The 26,915-nt window shown below is 41.1% G+C and overlaps 2 protein-coding genes across 5 annotated transcripts in view; one reads left to right on the top strand and one right to left on the bottom strand.

Annotated features, from left to right (window-relative positions):
* Positions 1–1,612, bottom strand: part of socs3b (suppressor of cytokine signaling 3b) — an 8,627-nt gene extending 7,015 nt beyond the window's left edge. Inside the window, exon 1 of one of the 2 annotated variants that reach the window (XM_040134771.1) lies at positions 1,485–1,612. The gene's annotated coding sequence lies outside the window, so the exon portion shown is untranslated. The remainder of the gene's footprint in view (positions 1–1,484) is intronic. The other variant, XM_040134772.1, reaches the window with a different exon arrangement.
* Positions 1,034–26,915, top strand: LOC120794101 (CDP-diacylglycerol--glycerol-3-phosphate 3-phosphatidyltransferase, mitochondrial). 3 transcript variants are annotated; one of them, XM_040134768.1, is made up of 11 exons: positions 1,034–1,181; positions 7,871–8,081; positions 9,688–9,765; positions 12,374–12,473; positions 12,570–12,759; positions 14,513–14,691; positions 16,414–16,613; positions 17,955–18,246; positions 19,706–19,854; positions 19,974–20,104; positions 26,335–26,915. In XM_040134768.1, exons 1-10 carry the CDS (start codon positions 1,066–1,068, stop codon positions 20,091–20,093), a joined length of 1,635 nt encoding a protein of 544 aa, XP_039990702.1. In that variant the 5' UTR covers positions 1,034–1,065; the 3' UTR covers positions 20,094–20,104; positions 26,335–26,915. The 3 variants fall into 3 exon arrangements, with proteins under 3 accessions (XP_039990702.1, XP_039990703.1, XP_039990704.1); XM_040134769.1 differs by lacking the exon at positions 26,335–26,915 and adding an exon at positions 25,276–25,649; XM_040134770.1 differs by lacking the exon at positions 26,335–26,915 and adding an exon at positions 22,166–23,542.

Here is a 26,915-nt window from a genome sequence, read left to right as displayed (position 1 = left end):
AAGCACGCTCCGTGCTGCGTGCGCGTTGGAAGAGATGTGCACGCACAGTATTATTTTCGGCGTAAATGTAACCAAGATGAGTTTACTACAAAACTGAAGTTACAATGTAGTTTGCAGGTTGACCACTAGAGGTCATATAAAAAAAGGTATTTAAAGCATCCCCCAAAAGTGTAAATAAAGAAAACCACTAATACATTATTTGTCTGACTTATTTAATTGTTGTTTTAAGTAAAATGAATGAATAAATAAACAAACAAACAAACAAGTTAAGTAAAAGTGATACCACACTGTAAAAATACTCCATTAAGAGTAAAAGTGCTGCATTGAAAATGTTACTTAAGTAAATATTTGTACTTATAAACAGGGATTTGTACTTAAAATATTAAAGATACTTAATGCAGAAACATGGTCCCATGGGACTGTTTTACTATTATATATTATATAATTAGATTATCATTACAGATGCATTAATGTTATGTTAGGATTTTACTGTTGACGCTACCTGAAATGGAGTCCAACTATTTTATATAGGACTCCAAGTCATGATTATTTTCATTATGGATTGATCTCCTGATTATTTTCTCATTTAACTGATTGATTTTTTTGTAAAAATTCGGAAACAATTCCCATCACAATTATCCCTGAGCCCAAAGTGGCAGCTTCACAATGCTTGTTTTGTCCAGTAAATAGTCAGTAACTCAAATAATTAAATAAATAAAATGATTTCAGTAATTTAAATGAAAAGCAACAAATACTAACATTTGAAAAGCTGGAAATATGAAACGTTTGGCATTTTTGCATGAAAAATGACTCAAATGATTATAAAATGTTTATAAAAACGATTATAAAAAACAGTTGCCAGTTAATTTTATTTTAACTGACTAATCGTTTAAGCTCTACTTGCATACACTTCTTAAAATGTAGTGAAGAAGAAATATAACGTTGCATGAAAGGAAAATGGTGAAGTGAAGTACAAATTTGGGCTGCAGCAGCGCAACTACTACTGCTGTCTGTGAACTCTGTGTGGTGTCGATAAAGTTGATTCAAAGTCTCAGTGCTGCACCAATGGCGGCTCCCATGTCCTGGAGGAGGCTGGTGTACTCCGTGTACTCACCGGCCATCGCCGGGGTTTTTACCCGAATATCTGACCGGCTCTTCCGTGCACGGGACAGAAGAGGAGGGTAAGAGACGCGGTTCATCCACGGAGACACAGACGCGAGTGTCAAGCCCGCGCTTTGCTGGTTTATAGCTGTACCCTGCAGAGCTACAGAGGCTAATGCGTCTATTCTCGGACACGCGTCTTTTCGTTATCGCGTTTTGACTCCAAAATCAACACGACGCAACAACCCTCGATATTTTAGCGCTGTCAGCCACCGGCTCGTAGCTTGTTTGCACGAAACTGAGGCGTTTACAGCCTTATGTCAAATGCAAGCTATCGTGAGATGTAACAAGGTAATGCACCCCTTGAGCAAACAGCGGCTCACCTTCAGGGAAACTCACTCAGAGGTTGTACGAGACGTTGCTCTTGTTGTGTAACGGTGGCTTTGTCGTTCGACCGAAACGGAAACCTGACACCTGTCTTGACGCCCATTTTGTACCGCAGCCCCGTCACGTGACAGTCAAGAGTTTAGAAGTTTTCCCCCGCGGAGGAGGATTTGACAGGTGACGGCGCAGGTCAGAGGAACCGTAAAAACACCTGTGTCCTGTATGGAGCGAGAGCTGATGGCTGTCATTTTCCCCAGCAGACAGTTGGGCTTGTCACGGCAGGAGAAGCACAGGCGTTAACTAACAACATTAATGATCTTTCTGTCCCCAGACACACTTTTGTTTTATTGAGCTCCCGAGTCCATACATACAATGAAACTAGAATTGCCGCCTCGCAGTTTTATGCCTCTGCCAACCAGTCAAGCTGCGGATAACATCCATGTCTGTCCAGACTCATGTAATATACAGGATGTCGATAAAATGTATTAAGTGTGTTTTATCATAATTACCCTATGAATTCTTAAGTTATGGCCCAAAACGTATTTTGTGAGGTTACAGTGACCTTGACCTTTGACCTTTGACGAGCAAATTCTCATCAGTCCATCCTTGAGTCCAAGTGTTCGTTTGTGCCCAATGTGAAGAAATTCCCTCAAGGTGTTCCTGGGATATATCGCGCTGACGAGAATGGGACAGACGTACGGATGCACATATGAACGGATGTGCGTGCGGACAGACGGGCCACCTGAAAACATAATGCCCCGTGGCCACGGCTGTCACTGGCGCACGGGCATGAAAAGGCAGAGCTCAACACGAAGTCCGGTGCGGCAGAACAGGACAGAGAGGACACACATGCACGCCCAGCCAAGAACGACAGATAGAAGAGAGAGAGAGAGACGGGAAAGAAAAAAGGTTCCAGCAACATCCACGGTCGCGCTTCGCATTTCGCCTCCATACGTTCAGGAGACGGAGATACCAACAAAAGTTTACCAGGATGCGCTGGAAAATAAGATGAACATTAAAAAAGTCTAGAGCTGTAACTAACCCGCTATTTTCATTACCTATAATTTTTTAAAATTCATTCTTTTGTCTATAAAATGCCAGAAAATAGTGAAAAATGCCCATCATAATTCCCCACAGCTCAAGGTGACATCCTCAAATGTCCAAAGCCCACAAGTATTCAGTTTACTATTATCTATGATTAAGAAAACCTTCACATATGAGAAGCCAGTAACAGCAAATGTTTAATATTTTTTACTAAAAAATGACTAAAACAATTATTCGATAATCAAAACAATCAAAATGATCAATTTTCTCTAGATTAATCAAGAAACTCTATATAAATCTACGCTTGAGTATATAATGTTATACCAAGATCAACAGGTTAATTATACAGAAATTCTGTATTGTTGTCCTTTTAGTTTAAAAAAAAAAAAAAAGTAGTTTGCCCTCTATTAGAGAAATATCTGGGACAATCAGTTTGCACTTTGAAAGTTAGTCAGTCCAAAATTTGCAAATATACATGTATTCAAAAAAATAAATGTTCAACAGTTTTTTTTTTCATGTGTGTAAAACACTCATTAATTACAATCTAAATTGAAACATTTATTAACGATTCATTGCAGGGTTATATATAAATGTACTTCTTTGGGTTTGGGTGATAAACAACACAAGATAACTGGTTCAGATTCTTTTGATATCCTGTTGCGAGTGCTTTCTGATGGAACTGATGGACACAGTTCTTTACCGCGTCTCCAATAATTTAATTATTACATTTATTCTTTACTTTTCTTGTCATTGAATTGTCAAGGTATCTGTTGTTAGACATGGTGGTACATCCCTTGCGTGAGCTAAAGAGCCGCTCACGAGATTAATTATTTTATAAATTGAGCGGGCCAAAGTGAAAACTGTCAAACGGTCATATTCTAAAATCATCCCCCGCGTGAAGAATAAAACAGATGCCCTTTTGTTTCCAGTCATCACTAGACAGAGACGTATCCTTCTTAATTTATAAAAAAAAAAAAAAAAAAAGAGGCCTGTTGAGAATCAAGGACATTGTTTTCACCAGTGTTTAGTATGGCTGGGAAGCGTCGGCCACTGTGGGAAATTAGTGTGCAGTCTGGTTCCTGGGTCATGCGCCTGTTTCCAAAAAGGAAGCAAAGTTTGGCTATCGCCTGAAATAAGAATGTGTCAACTACTTATCTTTCTTATCTCATCTTTCTCATGGTACTGTAATTGTTTTGCATCATTTCCTCCACTATTTAACTCTACTCTGGTTTTTTACATGAGTCGAAAATAATAAGAAGCCAAGCAAATGCGTGTTACCTGTTAATGAGATGGTGAATGAAGAAGACGGTGTGTTAGGGGCTTTGCCGTTTTAAAGCAGAACACGTACCCACGGATCCACGCTGAAAATGAGCTACAGGTGAAAACTGTGACAATCTCTCACACACACACACACACACACACACACACACACACAATTAAGGGAACTCTTAATGCTACAGCATGTATTTTAGGGCTTTGAACTTTGCAGCAGCAGTTTGAGGAAGGCCCTTTCATGTGTGTTTGAACATAAAAGTGCCACTGTGCACAAAGCCACGCTCATAAAGAATCGTTTTTTTCTGAATTTGGTGTGGAATAACTTGAAAGGCCGCACGGAGCCTGCACACTAATTTCCCACAGTGGCCGACCCTGCCCAGTTATACCTTAACCCTAGCCGACATCTTCGATATGAACTGAAATGCCAACTGCGAGCCAGGCCTTACGCCCAACATCAGTGCTTGGACGTCACGGACGCTCTCGTGGCTGAGCGGGAGAAAATCCCTGCAGCAAAGATCTGGTAGAAAGCCTTCAGAGAAGAGAGGGGGCCATTCATAGCGGCACATTAATGCCCATGGTTTTGGAACGAGATGTTTGACCACCACGCATGGGCGTAATTTTCAGGTGTCCGCATACTTTTGGCCATGTAGTGTAAATGATTGTCTTTTGGAATACACATTTTAATGAATCTCCATACTCAAATATTTTGGGAGTATTACAATATGATTATACCAAGAAATAATTCAATATTAGTAAGAAGAAATAACTATAAGAGAAGGTAACAAACCAGCTTTTCCAGTTTGCCGACTGAAACTGAGAAGGAACGAGGATCTAAATGTGGTGAGGATGCAGTGTGATCAAGCAGGTTCCCAGTGGGGTTTTGTTGAATTGTGAGGAATTATGAGGAAGACGGAGCATTTTTTTTTTTTTTTTTTTAATCACATGCTTCAAATCCGGGGGGGTTGCGGAGCGGTCACATGCCAAAGTAAACAGCTTCTCTATCCATTGCAATTACCAGCTAAAGCCTTGGTTTATTGAATTAACCTCTAACTGCACTAAATCAAAGGAAATTAACTCCAACGAAGTTACAGTCATCAAATTGCTGCTTTTGTAATACGCAATGCTGCTGAAATAGAAGGTTTTATTTAAACGCCATCTACAGAGACCATATTACACTATGTTGGTACTTAATTTGAACCCCACCCTACTTCAGGATTAACAAATCAACTTTGTCTCTGTTTTATGGAAGCTTTTAATTTTATTTCACGACAGCCTGAGGTAGTAGTTGATTTTATACTGCTCGTCCCAGTCCTGAAATGAAAAGCTGCAACAGTGGTCATATAATTTCAAAGTGTGTTCCTTATCTCCTGGTGCTCTCTTATCTTTCATCACTTACAGAGAAATATAAACGCTTTAGGGTCATCTGAGAATACATCTATGTATTTCTTCAGATAACATTTGTAATTTGCACCGCTGTAAAAGACGGAGATATTTCAGCATAAGCTCTATGGACATGTGGAAGTTCTCTTTGTTGCGACAGTTGTTTTGTGGGGACAATGTGTTTTTATGATCAGACTCAAATCACAAATAACAGGGAAATACCCTCTCTGTGTTTCCTGCAGAAGATCTAACTCAGCACATTGGCTTTGGAAAGAAACCCTGAGCTGTTTTTTTTTTTAATCCGACTTTTGTTTCCTCTGACTTACTGTAAGTGGCCTTTGTGGGTCAAATCCAAACCCAAACATAAACTGTGTTTGTGTGTCTGTGTGTGTGTGTGTGTGTGTGTCCATGATGAAATTTGGTCATGATGAATACAAAGGATAGAGGAATGACTTCTGACAATCGGCTTGTGAGGGTCACAGTCATGTCTGAGGTTAACACTCCACCCTGTCTTTATTTAATGTGGCTGCATTGTCAAAACCCAATTGTGTGATTTTATGTCGGAGACAAAAGGAGAGAGAGGGCTGTGGTGTTGGGGGGAATTTTAGGACACTGACGAAGAAAAACCAGACACACTGTTAAATTTTCTCATGGATCTGTGTTCTTAAAGTTTAAGGGCAATGATTTATGTCTTAGTCTACTGACAAAAAATTATTCTTTTTAGTCTTTTTTTTTTTTTTTTTAAGCTAAACCGTCGAACATTTGCAATGTCCATGATAGTAAACTGAAAATCTTTGGGTCTTGGACTGTCAAACAAAAGAAGACATTTGAAGATGTCACCTTGAGCTCTGGGAAATTATAACGGGCATTTTTCACTATTTTCTGATAATTTATTGACAAAATGACTAGTTGAGAAAACTATCGTTAGTTGCAGCGTGAGTTTGAATGCGCTTCAAAATATCCACCAGCCTTTGGCCGTTTGTCACCTCAGACTGTAGAGCTTCCCTGTCAAGCGGTATGTTTAAATCCAGTTCTCTTTGTTGAACTCACACTCAGCTGCCAGTTTATTTAGGTACACCAAGCCAAAACGAATGCAGTCCGTTGTACTGACAGGTGTTTCTGGGGCAGCAACTAACCATTATTTTCATTATTGATCAGTCTACCAATTCTTTTTTCCGATTAATTAATTCTTTAGTCTATGAAATTTAAAAAAAAAAAAAAAAAACTGAGTCCCCGAGTCCAAGATGACATCCTTGCATGTCTTGCTTTGTCCGACTAACAGTCAAAAACCCAAATATATTCAGTTTACAATGTGGCAAATCCTAACATTGAAGAAGTTTGAATCAGAAAAGGTTTATTTTAGGTTTAGTTGTTTCTTATTATTATTATTACATTGTCCACCCCATTTATATCAGTTAGGGTGGGCTAAATAATAGAAACACCTGTCAGCATAACACAATGTAATTCAACAGCTTCTCAAGCTACATCCTCCAAAATGAGGAGCCAACTCGTCTCTAAAACAGTTTCAGCAAACAAATTATAACCTTTACGAAGGGGAGGTTTTATTGCAGGACTGTTGTATCAGACTGCATTAGTTTTAGCTAGGTGTACCTAATAAACTGCCATCTGAGTGTACTGTCCCAATGGGTGTTCATGAGCTGGTGGGAAACTTTGACGTCTGACAATGGCGCTCAAGTTAGGGCTACGTGAAGGGATTAAATTGACATCCCTGCATCAATAAGAATATTTTTATGAAGACGATATATCCATCATGGTATGGTAGATGTAAAGATAAGCACAGGTAAAATAATCAGAACGATGACCCGAAAGTTAACCCTTGACCTTGGAAACAGCAGTCGGCACCACAATCGGTCACTACAAGGTCTATCTGCTGAGGAAGATTATGTGATATGATCGGAAGCTCCAGATCAGCTACAAGCTGAGGCTGTTGTGTAAACTGCTGTTTCCAAAGTAATGATTAGCTGATTAATTTATTTAGTCGAACGACAGAAAATTACTCTGCAACTCTTTTGATAAATTAATGTTTTAGTATTTTTTTAAGTAAAACAGACAAATATGTTTTTTTGTGTCATACATGAGAGCAGACTCCAATTCTTTGGGTTTTGGGCTGTTGGTTTGACAAAAAACGACATTTGAAGACATAATTTCGGGCTGTAAGAATTTATAACAGGAATTTTTCACTGTTTTCTGTCATTGTATATAGAAACCATTAATCAGTTAATTGATAAAGTAATTGTCAAAATAATCGATAATGAAAATATCAAAAGCTCCAGACCAGCTACTAAATGGACGTTTCGGTGAGATTGTTGTATTTCATCAAAATGATGTTCAGTGCGATGAACTGTGTTTCACTGTAATGGCTCACATGCAATACCTCGTTTTGTTAGTGCTTAGTTTGCAGTTGGCTTGGAATCATTACATGTAAAAAGATTCACAATGTGATCGTATCCTCATGATATGATTCCACTTAAAACTGATAAATGATAACATCGATATATTGTCCAGCCCTAGTACTTGTTAAGTCAGTAGGATTCATCCCTTGGGGACCATGAATATCTGTACAGAATTTCATGCTGCTCCATTTCCATGTTGTGGAGATATGGCTGCTAATTTCCAGCTGAACCAACGCAAAAACGATTTTTCGCGATTTCCGTGTGTCCTCCAGCTCCTCCGTGCTGCTGCTGGCTCCTCTTCTTGCCGAAGCCGACCCGGCACCGTGGCGCGTTTCCAGGCCCAGCGGGTCAGCCGGAGCTCAAGGCACAGACGGCCTCTGCACCCACTTCCAATGGATGGCAGAGCACGTACCCGCCTTCCGGGTGCCGGGCACCCACATCCATATTCTCACCTCACCCGACCAGTTCTACCAGGCGATAAAGGTTGGTGTCACTGTCAAAATGAACTGCTTGGTTCTGTTGCAAAGGAAGGAATTAAAAAAAAAAAAACCCAGTAGAGCTAGATTTAAATGCATCTAATTCCAGTATCTGCCAGTGTTGATTGCTGTCATATCTATATGGCCATGTACTGTGGCAGATATGCAACCAACAGTTGGAGAAAGTGTTTGAGATGATTGAGGAAGTATTATTTTCCCAGCAGCCTTTGATTGTTTACTCTCAAACACCTGAGCTGAAAGAGTAGCACACTGCAGCTGACAGGAGTCGAGGTAATTGTTCAGCTCTGAAGTGACTTGTCTCCTCTACATATCGACAGTGTGCTGCAACAAATTCTTGCTAAATGCATCAAACCGCTTGGAAAAATTGGCACCTAGAAATTATTTCTACCAGTTAAAAGAATCTCACAAGAAAATCTTACATAAAATCGTACTTTCCTATGAAATCATGTACTTTGTGGTTCAGTAAAGAGGTGATTAAATTAAATTAAACAGTATGAATTGACTTTTTTTTTGGTTGGTAGGTTGGTTCGTTTACGTAGTCCCACATCTGCTGTTTGTCACCACACTGGAATCATTTAATGCTTCATGTCATTTGTCATGTCAAACATGTCATTTGTCTTATTGACACTTCCTCGTAACTGAAAGCTGGGAAGGCTCATCTGAATCGTTGTATTCTTAGATCAGTTTTCACAAGCGCAAACACACACACGCACACACACACACACACACACACTGTAGTCTTTACTTTTACTTACTAATTGTCACCAGGCTTTTTGGTGGTTGTACATCCTGGTGAAACTTGTATGTAGAGTTTACCAAAACATTTTGTACTGCCTTAAGCAGAATTAAAGGGAATTCCTGTCGTTACGTTCCTTCTCAGGATGCTGAACTAAAAAATAAGATGAAACATATTTAAAAAATTGTAACAGGACCTTAGGTTTTGTTGCTGTTCAGTGAAAAACTACATTTTTAATGCTCCTTCAGAGAGAAGAACATGTTTAAATTCTTTAAATTACTAACAAATCCTACTCTTTACTTGTAGTGTATCAGGCCATGCAGATAGTTTTGGTCCAGGTTTTTAGATGTCAGTCTAAAAAAGATGATAATAATAATACGTTTCGATCCTGCGTGAACCACAAACTAAAATCTCATTCACCTCCATTATGTCGGGGTGGTGGCGTAAGTCCCAGTGGTGGATATTTAAACCTGAACAAATAAGACAAAAACTATTTGCATGAATAGATACCAACAGAAGTAAGTGAGAAACTGTATTACCCATGAACACAAAAAGTACCTGCCATTTAAAAAAAATAAATAAAAAATAAAGACAAGGACATTTTGTCAGTGTCTGAAAAGTTGATATTTTCGAGAGACTTGTTTTTGTTTTTTTTTTCAGCCTGAAAACAGTGATTTGTTATGTGCTATTTTGGGGGCCCTCTGGTTGGTGCTCAAAGTGGCCCTTACTTTCTGTTAATACTTTCTCATTTCATTGTATCAGAACTTTGTGACCCTATTCCTGACACCCGCATACACTTGTACAATACTCTGATTCTCCGTCACTATTCTTTGTTTCCCTTTTCCTTTTACTTCAGGCACGAATCAAGAAGGCAAAGAGGCGAGTCGTGATGGCCTCGTTGTATCTGGGAACCGGTCAGCTGGAGCAGGAGCTGGTGAGATAAGCGGTGTTTGTGTGTGCGTGTGTGTGTGTGTGTGTGAGAGAGAGAGAGAAGCACATTGACACTAAGAGCATTGTTTTAAATTTCTGGAGAATTTACTCGTTCGGTTTTTGGCAGGTGAGAACAATGCTATCTAAACACAAAACGCATGACAAGTAACTGGTCAGACATTAGAAAATGTGAGTCAGAGTCTTCTTCTGAGGGAACCGCAGTGTGTGTACTCCGGGCCAGCTACAAGGAATGACTTCAAAATGCAAGGGTTTATGGGTATAAGGAGAACAGTGTTGGCATGTGACAGCCTGCTGTTCTTCATGCTTGGAAAGCCTAGCATAACAACAGAAACCCAGAGTAAACCACAGTCTGGACTGATGCTCATATTCAGCTGTTTTTTTTTTTTCTTTTCCCCAAACCACTACGAGCAGCAGCGGAGAGGGCGAATTACAGAAAAAGGCAGAGAAAGTCATATATGCTTAATTACAGTTAAGAGCACTTGAATCGACAGTGATTGCTGCCAAACCCTGCAACCTCACAGGACGATGGATTACTAGAAACGCGAGTCAGTGGGGTACTCTGAGTCCATGTGATTTTTATTTTCAAGCCCAGGTTTGTTTGTAATTGGGCACAATGACCTCAAGTCCATCCTGCAGAAAATGTGAGCACGGTTTGTGGTTTAGACGGAGGAATGCAAACTGCAGGTGTGATTTAGCCCCAAAGCCAGGATCCCAGACTCAAAACAAAGGAGACTGGACTGATACTGACAGTCGCACCTGTACAGTGTATTTACCTAAGTGCAGGCAATGAGAATAATCTGAAACCATCTATCGGCCAATAGCTGTTTGTTTTGTACAGTTTTTTTTTACCAAGATACATACTGATTGTGACGATTTACAGTTGAAAAAAATCAACTTATCAGTTGCCTCAGACACAACATTTCTCTATGAGACATTCAGTACTATGTGAAAGGGTTAGGCACTAAAAGTAAAGTGAGGATGTTTTAAAAAAATAATGTCATGAACAGTTTTTATGCTCCGATTTTACAGCCTCGCTAGAAGCTCAAAATGACTCAAAATGAGTCAGGAAATCACGTTGCGGGTCATATGTGGCCCCCGGGCCAGTAGTTTGAGACTTCTGCTACTTAAGATTCAGTTAGAAGCAATAGAGATTTACTGGTAACAGCTTAGGCAAATCTTACGTAGCATAATGACTAAATGCTGCTTCTCTGCTTTAAGAATAAACAGTTCCTCCTCAGTGCTCCCACTCATTTGTCACATTTGCTCCAGAGGAAACTTCCAGAGCTGGAAGAGGCGGTGGTGCAGTCATCCCCAAAGAGCTCTCTACTGGAAAGAAGAAATGTTTTACTGGCATGTAAACAGGCACTCTGGGGTGATGTATAATGAATGCATTTGGGCACCAGATGCACAATTTAGCTGAAGTAAAAAAAAAAAGCACTGGTTTGATATCTGGAGGGGAACAAATGCCAAGTTTGCCGCAAATAAAGACTCTTCCCTCGCTACCAGTGGTGCCTTCTGAAGAGAAGCCATTTCCTCTTTGTGAACAGTAGTTAGTCGTGCTCATTAAACAGATAATAAAAGGTATCCAGTGTTTGATAAATTATGTGTACTGCCAAGTAATCAATAAAAGTGAGTCTTTTCCTTTTTTTTTTTTTTTTTTTCAGTCTTGGAACGCCAGTGTTGTTCTGTTCCACTTTGCGTGGCTTTACCTTAGACCAGAAATACTCGATCCATTAATTTTGAACATAGACTAGTTAAACGTTTGGGGGTTTTTTAACGATAAATGACTTAGACGATTAATGGATTATTGAAATTGTTTCTGATTATTTTCTCGATTAATCAGTTCATCGTTGTGGCTGTAAGACACCGGAAATCATGAAAATGCCCATTATGCAAGGTGAAATCTTTGAATGTCCTGTGTTGTCCAACCAACTTTCCAAACCCTACAGATATTCATTTTAAACAACGATATGAATGATGAGCAGATGAGCAGCAAATCCTTCCATTCGAGAAGCTAACACCAGCACCAAGTTTGGCATTTTTGCCCGGAAAAATGAAACGATTAACTGAAATAGTTGTAGATACATTTTCTGTCAGTTGAGTACTGGACTCGTTTCAGCTCTATAAATTAGTTCTGCCTGAGACCAGTTTGTGCCATGGACGGTTGAATACTTACCCGAGGCTTATCTGTCAGATGGAAGCTATAATCAAATTGTCTCTTTGAGAAACTTTCCCACATTGCGTTCGTTTTGCATTAAATGGGGAACTCCATCAAAGTTACACATCAAAGTCTGTTTACAGGTCTTGGGGAGTTCTGATGAATATGTGGAAAAATATAAAGCCTTTTGTGGCTCCAGAGGGAGCTGTGAAGTTCTGATAAATGACATGGGTTTATGCTATGCGGGATAAAAAGTATAGTATAAAATATCTTTGGTTCTGTGGCATCGAATTTTGAACCTTTTTTTTTTTTTTTTTTTTTTTTAAACTGTACATGAGTCTGACTGTTTTATAGGAGTGCAATGCTAAAGCGGGGCAGTAGTCATTTGATCAGATTTTGATGTCTGTCCATTGCTTTCTTTGTGTTTATTCAGGTGGACTGTATGGAGGAAGCTCTACAACGCTCACAGGACGACAGTCATTCTCCTGACCTAAAGGTCTCCATATTGCTGGACTACACCCGCGGATCACGAGGTTGCACTTCTTCCATGAGATCTTTTTTTGCAGCCGGTCAGCACAGGGCACCGCGCTCATCACCCTGATTGTCTTGCGGTTATGTTCAACATGCAGGGCAGATTAACTCGAGGACCATGCTGCTGCCGTTGCTGCAGCGCTTCACCTCCCAGATGCGGATCTCTCTGTACCACACTCCGGACCTGAGGGGCCTGCTGCGGCTGCTGGTCCCTCAGCGCTTCAACGAGACCATCGGAGTCCAGCACATCAAAGTCTACCTGTTTGACGACAGCATTATCATCAGCGGGTATGTTGGTTCCCAGACAGGAAGTTTAGTCTGGTTGCTCACCTTTGTGTCAATATGATCGTTTGTTAAGCCTTTAATTCCTCCCTACTCCTCACCCCTGTCTGCTTTCACTCTTGTTTAATCTTGTTCTGCTCCATGGTTTCATTTACATAATCAAAGTGCAAGTGTTTACCGTCATTGCTAGGAAATGTTCTCAGCGCACATTTCGACGCACGCAGAGAAAATGGAGAACAGTGGGTGTGCTCCAAACCCAGTGGGCCCAGTGAAATGGAGTGGTTTCCACTCCATTTCAGTTGAGCACACAAAATGCTGCCTACACTGACCTGCGTCGCCGTTTCCCTGAGAGACTGTCAAAGGAGAAGAGAGTCCTCATCGTTGAAGCATTTTCTCTTGTAAATGAAGCAAAATGAAATAATACCATTAAAGCATGACATAAATTCACCATTAGTGTTGTCGCATACTCACGCCCTCTCGGGTCAGGCTTGTGGAAATGATCAACATTATTTTCTGTCTTTCGGAGCTCATCATCTGTGACAGCCGTAATTCTTGGCTCCTTGACAGATGATTCAGTGCATGGTCTGTTTCTGCAGTAAAGACGTTGGGAGGAGATGCTCTCGATTCGTTTTCACTTGTTAGGAATTTATTTCCTCCGTGGCAGGAACACACAAGCCTTCTGAAACTCTTGCAGTTTAAAATGTTTTCAGTTTTATAGCTGACTGACGCTAAAACACACTATAAATGGACTTGAGGACGTTCGCTAGCCTAGAAACCCTGAGGCTAAAACAACGTCCTGTGTAGGAGCTGGTGTTACAGGGGTAATGTTAGGACCGTTATACTAGAAAAGAAGTGGTTCGTAGGACGTGCTGTCCAACCACCTCGGAAATCAAAAGTGTTTATAGTTGATCTGAGCAGTCGCATTTGAAGGCAGCGTGAAAAGCCAGCCGTCATAAGAGTGGGGAGGCGTGATATTATTTTAAACGGGGATTACAGCGCACATTTTCAGACCGTCTCTCCCGGAAGACATTCATAGCGTTGGACATAGTGTCAAGTTTCAAAAAGGTCCAGTAATGGTTGGACACAGACATGGTTTTTCGTGGCTAAATCGAAATGGAAGAGTTATTGTACTGTCTCTGCCAACACTTGAAAGCCAAGTGAGAAGATTAAATTAACAGTTAAAACCACAGCACCCTATCAGACATTGGTTTAACACGGATAATTTCACCTTTTAGTTGAACATCAGTACAGTTTATACACAACAAGGAGTGTTACCACAACATCTACACCTTCTGCTGCTGTTTCCCTGACAGGGATTCAAGGTCATGCCTGCTGCCTTTCACGCAAATTAATCCATGTTTTCAAAACCGAAGGCAGCACCAGCAAGAAAAAAAAAAAGAAGAAGTGTAAGAGAAATATCCCGACCTTGACCTTGAATGTTAATCTCTTCTCATGCATCCATGAGGGATTTAGTAATGACGTAACATGCATACGTGATTTTGTTCCCAGTCGGAGTTCGGAGCTGCAGTCGGACTGCACATGAACTTTACTACACTTTCACTTTAAACCGATCAGATCACCTTGTTCAGATGGACCTCTGTGTCAGAGAAAACGCTCATTTGACCAGATGTTGAGGCAAACGCTCTATGTACTATGAAACACACCTTCATCCCTTTTTCTCCTCTTTCCTCCCTTTTTTCAAAACGATCTTCCAGCCCCCTGGTCTCTTAAAATCGGTTCCCCGTCTCTCGTTTTTCAGGGCCAACCTGAGCGACTCGTACTTCACCAACAGACAGGACCGCTACGTGCTGCTGGAGAACTGCAGGGAGGTCGCCGACTTCTTCTCCAAACTGGTGGAGGCTGTGGGGGACGTCTCCCTGCAGCTTCAGCCCGACGACTCGGTCACCATGCTGGAGGGCATGGTGCACCCGTACAAAGGTGAGAAACGAAACACAAGCGCGCGTGTGTGTGTGTACACGGACGCATGCTTGTGCTTACCCCCCAACATGTTTTGACACTTCATGCTCAGTAACAGTGGCATCGGCCTGTTTTTTAGCAAGAGGAGCCGATGGATTTTGCTAATGGAGCTTGAAAGCTTAGACGGACAAATAAATGATTGTTGGACCCTAGCGTGTGTGTGTGTGTGTGTGTGCAGTTAGAAAGATGTAGAGAGCTCTTGCGGTTGGTTAGCCATGCAGCCGGATGTGAAATTGTCAGGATTTTCTCTGTATACACACACGACACACACACACACTCTCGTACAGTGTGTCCGTAACTCGAGCACAGACTGCCAGGATGTTAGTTTTAGGAATGAATGACATCATGTCTGCAGGACTGGACGGTCGTTGTAACGAACACCAGGAATAGCGTTGTGATATCACGGTGTTGCTGGAAGACGATATGTAGTGGGAACTGCACGCACACGCACACACACACACACACGCTGGTGAAATTCTAATGAAATCTAATTTGTAAGGATGACAAGATTTGAGAGGATTCGTACCTGACAATTACCAACGTGGCGTCCTGAAGAAAAATAACGGATGAGGTGGAGGCAAAGTCTCTCTCCACCTACAGCCTTACACCAGTAAGGCTAAAAAAAAAAACCTAGAGATGTGGGCACCGATTCAGAAACCAGGCTAAGTGGTATCTGGACATGAACATAGTTTAGTCTGAGATTTATGCCTCCGCTCCAATATAATGGAGAACAATTTAGTTTCATTGAAAGAAAAAAATAAAAACAATCTACGGCAGCTTCTCTCCCCAGTTAGTACTCTGGATAATCCATGGGTCTCACTGTGAAGAGTTTTCAGAGGGACAGTTTCTCCAGTAGAAGGCGGTTCCTCTGCATGGACACATGGATACCATTACACACGCAGAGGAGAGAAGGTGAACTGGCCCTTTTAAGCTGCAGCTTATCGTCCAGCAGAACAGAACTTCTGCTTTATGCCACAGTACCGGACAAGTACAGTACACTGGACAACTGACTGTCAAACTAGCTTTAAAACACGACACTTTATCCTGTGACCTTTTGATATGCTGTGCTCTGTGAATTGATTTTGAACAATTAATAAACCGATGGTTAACCTGGTAACAGGAAGTGTTATGGGGTGTCCTGTTATACTGCTCTTTACGTGAGGGTTGCACTTTCACTGCCATCGGTATACTCTTTCTCTGCTTCATGTCTGCAAGTGTCTGTAAATTCTCTCAAACACACACACACACACACACACACACACACACACACACACACACACACACACACACACACACACACACACACACACACACACTTGTATTTCTATACCTGTGAGGACCCTCATTGCCACGTTGCAGTACTTAGCCTCTAACCTAAACCGTCACAGCTAAAGGCCCAACCCACACCCCTACCCCCTAGCCATAACCTAAATCTCAACCTCAAATCTCAATCTCAAATCTCAACCAAGGCTTAACGTTCAAGCTGTCCTTTGAAAAGTGAGGACTGGGCAAAATGTCCTCAGGACCACACTAATAAAGATAGCACCACCAGTCCCACACTCAAACACACTTACTAAGAGCCCAGAACACTGTAACCCTGAGATCACTTTAACCGTCTCCCGATGTGCCTGCTTATCTTTGCCCGTGCGTATGCTCATGTTTTGTATATCCCTGGGCAACCAGGCAACAGACAGGACTTCTCGGCGGCGGCGAGGAAGCGGATCATGGAGGTCGTGAACGCAGCCCACGTGAGGCAGCAGCTGCTGAACCGGTCGGAGGACTCTGAGGACGAGGGGCTGAGCGAGGAGGAGGAGGACACCTGGGTGTTCCCTCTGGTTCAGATGAAACCTCTGGGCATCCAGACGGACGAGCAGGTCACACAGGTGAGGCTCCACACCCGACCTCTTCCGATCGGCTGAGTCATTTTTGGAGCTAAAATTGACGAAAACACACCTTTGGCTGGATAATGCTGATAAGGCTTTGCTGAAGTTGACTTTTTGCTTGTTTGTCTTACCAACAAGTAATAAATATCACTTTTTTCATATGTGACCGACAAAATAGTACGTGTCTGGTAAACGACAGTGTGACTACTAAACAATGGATAAATATTTGAATATTTATTCGGGGTTCATTAGTAACATATTCTGGGAACGAACACAATAACACGATCGCCAGTTGTGTATACTGTAATTCAATACGAAAGCACAAACTGCGCAATCAACAGTGTCTGTCTTAGCAAACATTTAACATTTTAAGTTTTAGAAAATGGAGGATTCACGCAGAACTGTTGCATGTATTTACATTACATTGTAGCTGCTTTTCTTGGTTGCTTTGATTTAACTGACAGTGTTGCAGCTGCTCTTAATAACAGCCCTTGTGCTGGTTTACTTCTTGTAAACTGTTTAGGTTTCCTTTAAAGTAGTGTACATATAAGACTCGTCACTCTTTGGTTCTGGGACATTTTCATTGAGAAGTACAACATTTTGTCGAAGCTGACGAGTGCAGTTCACAGCGAACAAGGTTTCCTTGCAAAGAATATTTTTCTGTAATAAAGTAAATGGGGAGTAAAAAGTAGGGAGATGAAATGATTATTCAGCAGAAAAATACATGGAATCATTTTCAACTTCATAGTGGCTGCATTGCAAGTTGCGCTGCAGTTTTTACCTGGGCTCTTTTTTAACGCTGATGATCCAACTTTCACTTGTTTTTTAATGATGAGAATAAACACCAGGACATTCCAGATTTTTTAAGTATAAAAACCAAAAAATAACAACAATTCGCGTCGTTAAGGGATCGTTTCGATTCCTCAACGGCCTAAATTTTGAGAATTTTGGAGAATGTCTACAAGAACCAGTGACATTTAACCAGAAGTTCGATCGGCACAAACTCCATTCACGAAATCCAGAATTTTAAACTTTTCATACTGTAATTAATCCTGACAAAACAAATTAAACATGAGGAAGGAAATACAGTGTCCTGCTGTATTAAATAGCACATTATTATATTGTTTAATTTATCATTATCAAGGTATCAAATCACCCTGATACAGGTATTAGGCCATATTGCCTAACTCTATAATGTCATCTATGTTTATAGCAGGAATAAAACATTACTAGCCTTCTCTTTTGCCACAGTTAAAGCATAGCAGCCAGTTCTATTTTTCACAGTGTCAGGAATTAGAAACACGGCTGCAACTCATCTTCCTTCACCCTCTGAACCTCCAGCGCTTGCTGACAGACGCCGGGCCGGACTCCACTGTGTTTCTAACATCGGGTTACTTCAACCTGACCGGGGCGTACATGCGGCTGGTGCTCGGGGCCGGGGCCAGCTACCGCATCCTCACCGCCTCCCCAGAGGTCAACGGGTTCTTCGGAGCCAAGGGCGTCGCCGGAGCGATCCCTGCAGCCTACATCCACATCGCGAGACAGTTTTACAACCGAGTGTGCCAGCTGGGCCAACAGGAGAGGGTACACCTGCACGAGTACCACAGAGCCCAGTGGACCTTTCACGCCAAAGGTGGGGTGAAACAAACACTAAGCTTTTCTACCAGAACTGCGACTAATGATCCTATTCGTCTGTCGATTGCTTTTCATTTAATGGTTTAGTTCATCATCGCGGTGTCTCAGAGCCCAATGTGACATCTTCAAATTGTTAATTTTGTTTGACCAGCAGTCCAAAACCCAGAGATTGTTCAGTTCACAGTGATATAAATAAAAGGAAAGTGCCGTCCTGACATTCTGGTTTCTAGAGCTGCAACAAATGATTGTTTTACTATTTTTTTATCATTATCTCTTTCAGCTTGTCATGAGTTCCCAGAGCCCAGATCGACACCTTCTTATCGCTTGTTTTGTCCAAACAACAGTTTGAGCTAAACCCCGCAGATGTTCAGTTTACTATGACATGAAACAGAAAAGCAGAAGCTTTCACACTGGAGAAGCTTAAGCTGGATGGTGTTTTTGCAAAAAAAAAAAAAGTCAAATAGTCAAATAGTCAAAATACTTGTAGATTAATTTTGTCTTGATTTGAGTAATCAGTTAACTGACAATTGAAACTTTTGCGGCTTTTTTTTTTTTTTAAAGCTGTTGTTCGCAGCAAGACAATGTCGACATGCTTAATAACGCCTACAAAACTCTGATAGAGTTTGTGGAAAACTACCGTCAATAAGCACAACATCAGATCTGGATGAATCTCAAAACAGATATTGGGCTGATTCAGGCTAAATTAGAACTAAACTGAATCAAAACATACCAGTAAATCTCCCTGGAGTTTGTTTTGACTTGTGTGTTATTTAGTCAAAGTTGTAATTACAATTGTAATGAGATTTTTGTGATTGCAGTTTTGGCGTCGCCTACATTGGTGTTCTTCAGGGAGTGTGAATTTCCGGGACCGAGTGGATACAAAGTTAACATCACGATGGGTCCTTCCAAATTTTGAAAGCTGTAAACGGAGAAACCGTTTAAATTGCTACTGATTGATGGCTAATGTTACGTGGAAAAAAGTTTGGTGTTAACATTTGAAAGATCCACAGTAAGATGCTCTCCTGTTAGTTTCCACAAATACTTCCAAAAACGATTTTACCCTACAATTGCACAGTATCATTCTAGGGGATATTTTCTTACACAAGAACTCGAATTTCTGTTTGACGTTAACCTTCTGTGGATCGATTATTCGACTCGACTCAGTTGTTTGGCTCAGTGAAAAAATAATAACGTTCCTCCCCATGCTCTGCTGTTCTTCTTGTGGTCACAGCGGTATGTAGCGTGAGAGAAGACGGCTTGAACAGTCATTCTGTCATAGCCCCGGGACAAGGATGTACACTCACACTCTCTCATAGTTTGGGGTTTTGGATCGACGCTGGGGATTTCTGCATGAGCTTCCTTTTAGTTGTGGTTTGGGTCGGCAGAAATCCCTGCTGGAAGCGGCTCTCTGAAGCATTACCTCGTCACTGGCTCACTCTGCTTTTCCTCTCCTACAGGTCTGTGGTATTACCTCCAGGGGCAGGATCGGCCTTGCCTCACGCTAATTGGTTCCCCTAATTTCGGTTACCGCTCAGTTCACCGTGACCTGGAGGCCCAAATCGCCATAGTAACGGAGAACGAGGAGCTGCAGAGCCAGCTGCAGGAGGTCGGCCCTTCCTTTTTTCTTTTTTTTCCCTCTCTAACCACAGCGAGAAAATGGTGATGATGAATGACTGAGTAACTCTCTGCTGAGTACACACCTGTGCTTTAAACTCCGTCTCTCAGGAGCAGGAGATGTTGTACGAGCGCTCCACTGAGGTGTCCAGCTCCACGTTTGAGCGGTCGGACCGCCACGTCAAGCTGTGGGTGAAACTAGTCACCCCCCTCATCAAGAATTTCTTCTGAGATGCCATAAGGTGCAAACACACAGACGTGTACACGCTCGCTAAACAGGAAATAAAATGGATTTCGTTAAAGGGCAGTTCTGGTTTATTAAAACTTGGGTCTTGTTTTCTTTCCGGCGGTGGAAAAAAATGTCCACTTGGGCAAGCAGTCGGGTTTGAAGGCTGCACTTATTAACATTTCTTTATTAACAATTGATCGAATGACTTAGTGATAATGTGAAAATAGTTGCTTTTAGTGATAACCAAAAGAGAATTATCACCCAACTCTGCTGCTCCCCTCAGCCCAGTGAAGCCTTTTAGAGTCTTACCTGTTCTCCTAAGTCAGAAAACCCCAACCCCAACCCCCAACCTTCGAAAATCCACGGGCTGTTTAGGACACAGAGAAGACACTGTTGACAACATGCTGGTTGTCACCAGGCAGGTCACGTCGGGCTGGCTGGTGGACCGGCAGAAGCGAAGACGCTTGCTAACAAGTTCAGATCATAAAGCAAAATCATTTATAAAGTGACAATATGACCTGTTTCTGCTGCCCCCAAATGGCCAAAAAAAAACCCCCAATGAAAACCTTGAGGTCAGTCAGACAATAGAAACATAAAGGCACTTGTAAACTTGGAAATGATGCCCAGACCGTCTGTTCACAGACCGACTTCCTGCTTTAACTTCAGCCTTCAGCACTTAACGCAGGTGTAGGCGCACAATTTCTGTGCAGTGAGGGATTAACGCAAACATTTCTGGTTTCTGGCTAAACCGCGAGCACCTGTCCTTATTTTTATTTATTTTTTTGCCATGTTAAACTGTGTTCTAGAGAGTTTGATGTGGCATCATTCATTTGCCGAGAAAAATGTTATTGTGGAGGCCGATTTACCACATCTTAACTTCCAAAACAACTTAGTCTGCTGATTACGTCTCAGCCCTGATTCACTTTTGACTCCTTGTTAAACTAACCAACCCACTTAAACCTGCATACTCACAGGTCCCGAAGTCAAGGGAAACATTAAATGGGGGTTCGTTTGCAGAGTTATGGATGATAATATCAGGGCAGGTCCCATACTTTTCTACAACAAACAGCTTTTTAGAGCTGCAACAATCAGTCGATTAATCGATTACTTGAACGACAGAAAATTAAGCCGTTTTGATAGTTGAATAATCACAGCAGTCATTTTTTTAAAGCAAAAATGTTAAATGTTTGATGTGAGGCATGTTATCTTTTTTCTTTTACTCTCTACTGTCATTTTATACACAAAACGATTCATTGATTAATTGAAAATAACCAATAGTTGCAGCCCTACAGCTTCACGGCACCATCACCATTTGTACACAATGATCATTTGTATTGTAACACACAAGGAAAGATTAATACCAAATATAATCATAATTTTGGCACAACGCACACTGCAACTAACAATTACTTTTATTAAATTCTTGTTTAATGTATTAATCGTGAAGTCTATAAAATGTCAGAATATTGTGAAAAATTGTCCAGTTTCCAAGGGCCCATGGGGAGGTGTTTAAATTGCTTATTTTATGTGACAAACAGACCAAAATTCAAAGATTTTCAGTTCACTCTAATGTATGACAGAAAGAAAAGCAGCAAATCCTCACAACTTAGAGGCTGGAAGCTGTGAATGTTTGATGTTTTTGCATGAAAAATGACTTTAGTTAATGATCAAAAAAATCGACTAATCCTTCCCCCTCTCAAATTTATGAGAACATATATAATATATATCATTAATGTAAGAAATTTCAAGTATATGAATATATGATTAACTGGATCTCGGAGTTACCATAACCAATAAAAATAAAGGCCAAACCATAAAAACAAAACCCAAGTTGTAATAGACCAGAGTTTTCCTTTAAGGGATGTGCATTTCTGCTTTGTTTCCATTGTTTTTGCTCAGATTGCGCCTTTGATTTTTGCTGAGTTGACAAAATACAGTCTTGAACATACTGTACAGAAACACACACACACACACACACACACACACACAGAGTAAAACAGGCTGTGGCTTCTTAGAAATGTCTGCAGTCATTGTGGTGAGTCCCAAATCACAGGTCCCGTCCTCGTCTTCCCAGCAGCCCAAATCACCAAAGTGAGAGCAGGGACAGCGCGTCGGCTGATTCAGTCCTGTCAAGAAGTGAGTCAGCACGGCGTTATGATGATGATCCGTCAGTGTGGTCTGTGTTAGAGGGTTCATCAGCCCTGAAGCAGAGTCAAGAGGCTACTTCTGTTCTCTGGAAGAGTTCATGTTGGAGTAGGACTGAGTTTTGTTTAAGGCTGAAGTAAGATACCACGGGGATGCAGTAAAAAAAACAAAACAAAACCCACAAACTACTCACTCTGAGGGGAAGATAAGTTCATTGTATAAACTCAAGTTGAAGGTAAAGGGAGACCTGTCAAGATCTATGCTGAAGATAGAGAGAAGCCACTCAGCAGTTTTTCTGGGGTTTTTTTTTTTAGTTTGTTTGTTTGTTTGTTTTTTCTTTTTCTTTAGTTTCTGAGAACAGGAAGTGTCACAGTCTGGATGGTGACAGTAAATGGGTGGTGTCTTATCGTTACCTGCGCAGGATCGAGACCAAAAAAAACAAAAAATAAAAACAAAACAACTTGAGTGATCTGTTGCCAGGAGGAAATAGCCATAAATAGATCATCTTTCAGCACTTGAGCATTCAGCAAAAATATGCAGGCACTACAGGTGAAAATACCTCTCAGACAATGATTGGTACAGGAAGCGCATGTAGACCCAGTGTTGGAAAACGTTGAAAAGAGTTGTGGAAATCCTCTGGTTACTGGCAGGGGTGACGCAATCACAGAGGGGGGGTTGGCCTGTGAGACTCCTCAGCGATCTCGCAGTAAAGGTCCCGTAGCCCACTAAAAATATTTTAGTCAAGAACAGAAAAAGCTCTTTAGTGTCTTTGGTGACACAGAGACTGTGACCTGGAATTTTAAACCGCAGTGAAATTTGGTCACAATCTTCACTAACTTTGACTCCTGTCTATAAAACGCCACAGTTATCAGAAATCCATCTGAACTAAAACCGCAGTTTTTTTTTTTTTTTCTTTTTCTTTCAAGGCCAAATCGATTCTTGAATATTGTTTAGTTCTTATATGAATTCGCATGGCACCAGAGAGGAAGAGCGCCGTTCACAACCGAGTTCTTGTGTATCTGCTATTTTAAAAAGGCCCAGTTGTCATAGTTTTGACTTGGAAGCGGCGCGGAGGGAAGCTGTGACAACTCTTCCTTTCACCTGCTAGTTTACACTTGTGCTGATTTAAGCTGCCGGTATACTGCATCATTCGGGGAACCTCCCACCCCTTCCCGACGTCAACAATGTCTGTAACTTTCCGAAACTGATGATCCGACATTCACGCCCATGTCATGCTGGTCAGCTGTGTGGAGGTGAGAAAGGAGTCAAGGATTGCACTTCTCTCAGCACTTTTAAAAAAAATATTATTATTACTATTTTTTTTCATTCTTCATACCATTTTAACTATTTCTGTCACTTTTCATACGAACAACCAGGTGCCCCCACCCCCCCGGTCTTATGAACTAGTTCTAATTGAGCATAACCCGACCTTTACTGTGCACTAGTTGCATTTTTTCTTTTCTTTCTAACATAAAGTTAATTTAATTTCTTCCTGTGGGAACACTGTTATAGACAGCTTTCGGAGTAGAAACTCGGGGTAAGTAGAAGGTTTGACCCGGGAGCTGTTTAGAGGATAAGCCTGGCGATTTTCTGTATTTTTCTTGTTGTCAGCAAATCCCATGAAAAGACCAAAACCACCAATAAATCGAGCCACCTAATAAATGTTGTCTGCGTAGCCGAAGCCTGATATATGTTTTTTCCTCTGTGCCACAGGGCTCCACTGTTGAAACTATTAAAAAAACAAACAAAAAAAAAACACACATCGATGAGACAGACTGTTGCACTTCGGTTCATGTTCCCCCTTTACACTGAACATGAGACTGTAGTTTATTTGACTCGATCCTATATTCTTTGTTTACTTGTTCGTTAGGTCGTTTCTCCGTTAGCCAGTTTACCAGTTTAACAGCTACTCTTCTGTGGGTCCACAGGAAAAAAAAAGAACCATCAATTTCACGTGATACACGAACATGCACATGCACATGCACATACAGGACATTAATACATACACATAACATTTAAAAATCTCCAGCACTATTCTGTGATATAATTACCCAGTTTACAAACACAATATAGGACACAACGCTTCCCAGCTCTATCCTTGATATAATTAAGTTTATAAACCCTGTCAGAATAGCCTTAAATCTGTCTGTGACGTGTTAGAAATATCTTGAGTTGTTTTTTAAAAGTCTGATAACTTATGATGATTTGTTCCACTGACGACTGCTGCGGGAAGTACTCGCCAGAGCACCAAATGTGTATTAACCCACGACTGAAAACAGTCCCTAACAAATGCACCGTTTAACCCTGTTTGAGTAACATTTGCTAAAAACTACCAAAAAAAAAGTGAAACTCAATATTTGTGAGCAGTTTTTCAAAGGTTTAGATGGACTATTAGTAACTAATAGGTATAAGGTATTGATAGGTGGGCTAAAGAATGTTGGGTTTGTTCTTTTTAATGAGGTTCATTGAGAATTGTACATAATACATATTTTTGTCATTAACATCATTTATGAAGGAAAATATGCTGTAAATTCACTCATCAGGAAGCAGAAAGGCCAGGATGAGTTTGATTTATTTCTTTATTATTTCAACCTAACCTCTGAACACAGAGTTTTTTCTATTGTATTATAATCTTTCACATGCTGTTTCATTTAATGTCGAGGGGATGAGCTTAGATGCTAAATGCAAGTGAAGTGTCCTTTTTTTATTTTGATCCAAAACCTTTAACAGGATCTCACTTTTTTTTTTTTGCCTTAAATGACACTTTCAGTCCGACTTCAGACTTTTGAAAATTAACAAACATGCCCCACTGAGGTTCAGAACAGATTAGTTTTTATTTATTTAAATGGCAAGAAAGATAAAAAATGTTAAATAGGAAGAGAAGAAGAAACAACATATGTCATATATATATAGAATGTCGACTATTGGGAGAGTTTGTAGAGCAGTTTGTTCACTCTCACTCGTGTTTTGTATCCATCTGGCGTTGTGATCTGTGTTCTCTGCCGCTTATCTCTTCTTCTTTTGTTTTTTTCCTGACAGAGGAAGAAACAAAACGCGGCCCACCAACAATAGCTTTGCCGGTTACACGGGTAAAAAGTCCTTATCGGCAGCACAGGCCATCTATTGTTAGAAACTGGTGACAACAGGTTGGAGCCTCTCCAAACTCCTTTTCACAGTCGTGTTGAAAGGTCTGTTCTGAGGGTCAGCGGGGTTAAAGTAGAGCTGATGTCCCGGCAGCAGCATCATCGCGAGTCCCAGTAGTCCCAGTTCAACAGGCCCAAGTGGTTGTGATGGACCTGACCGCACTCTAGTGGCGAAACGGCGGAGTCGCACTGTTATTTCATACATTGAACTAGCCCCAGTGTGCGCCTCTAATAAAGTAGCTCAAGTTTGAGTTATTTATTAAGCTAAAATTGGCTGTAAAGTGAATCTCTTTGTTTTCCGGGCTGTTAGAGGAAGCAAAACATCTGTACACATCACCTTGGGTTCTGGGAAATTGGGACGGACCTGTTTATATACAAAACAGTTAATTCAATTAATCTGATCTCAATTTTTGTATCTGAGCTCTTGTTTTTGTTACTGTGCAATTCAGATTGACAAAAGAGGTTATAAGGATTTTGGAAAATTCTTCAAAACTGTGGCAATTGATGTCATACGACACAAGGGGCGATTGATCAAGTGACAGAAAAATTATTGGCAATTGTTTTAATAGATTTGAAATTGCGACAAAACGCTACACGTGATAGTAAAGTGAAAAACTTTGGGTTTCGGACTTTTGGTCGAACAAGACGAGACATTTGAAGGTGTCAGCGTGGATCGTTGGGAATTATAGCAGGTAGCACTTAACGCCAGGTCAGGTTTTCGAAAGATCACTGTCTTTCAGAAAAGCAGATGCTCACGGCTCCAGTGAAATAACAGTGTGAGACATAAACTAAGACGGAAGAGTAACGGTGCCACGCTATGTTTTTCTCGCCAGTCTTCGGCCTTCACATGACGTCCTTCGTGATAAGACATTGTAGGCGTTGTAGCACCCTCGATAAAGACTCGAGACAATACTGAACATTTTTCTCTCTGCGTTTGTGTTTTCATGTTGTGCAGGAGGCGGGTGGCTTTCGATTTTCCTCGGCCCTGAGGTCGCAGGTCTCGGTGGAGGTCGGCCCGCTCCTGCAGACGCTACAGTCAGGCACACTCGAGGACCACCAGCATGTTGGGAGTATGCTTCTATAACTCTTCATCAGTGACTCACAAATGCGCACACACACAAGAGCAGATAAATGTGGTGAATTCAGGATGTAAATCCTCTTTTTTTTTTTTAAAGTTCAAGTTCCAGGTCCTGCATATCTGTTACTCCGTTAACACCCGGCGTCATGGCACGGTGGATTTAGAGTTTTGTATTACTAACTACAAGCATTTCAGAAAAAAAAAAAGAACTACTACTACTGTACATACATCTCTACAGGTATGTGTTGCATGTAGAGATGAAGAAATAGCGACTTCATCAGTGTGTCCTTGTTGAGTGAAAGATGTGATGCTAAACAGACGGGTGTGATGAATCACAATTCCTCAAGGAGCCTTAATAATAGTTTTTAAGAGCTCTTAGTGTGTTTACAGCTCTGCCCACAGCAGTACTTAAGTTAACTGTACAGTCTGTGTTATTATCTTTGTAAATTAAAGAATGA

The sequence above is a fragment of the Xiphias gladius genome, chromosome 9, assembly GCF_016859285.1.
Source record: "Xiphias gladius isolate SHS-SW01 ecotype Sanya breed wild chromosome 9, ASM1685928v1, whole genome shotgun sequence".
NCBI classification, from domain to species: Eukaryota; Metazoa; Chordata; class Actinopteri; order Istiophoriformes; family Xiphiidae; genus Xiphias; species Xiphias gladius.
Note: the sequence above shows the minus strand (reverse complement) of the source record. Positions and strands in the feature narration are given on the sequence as shown.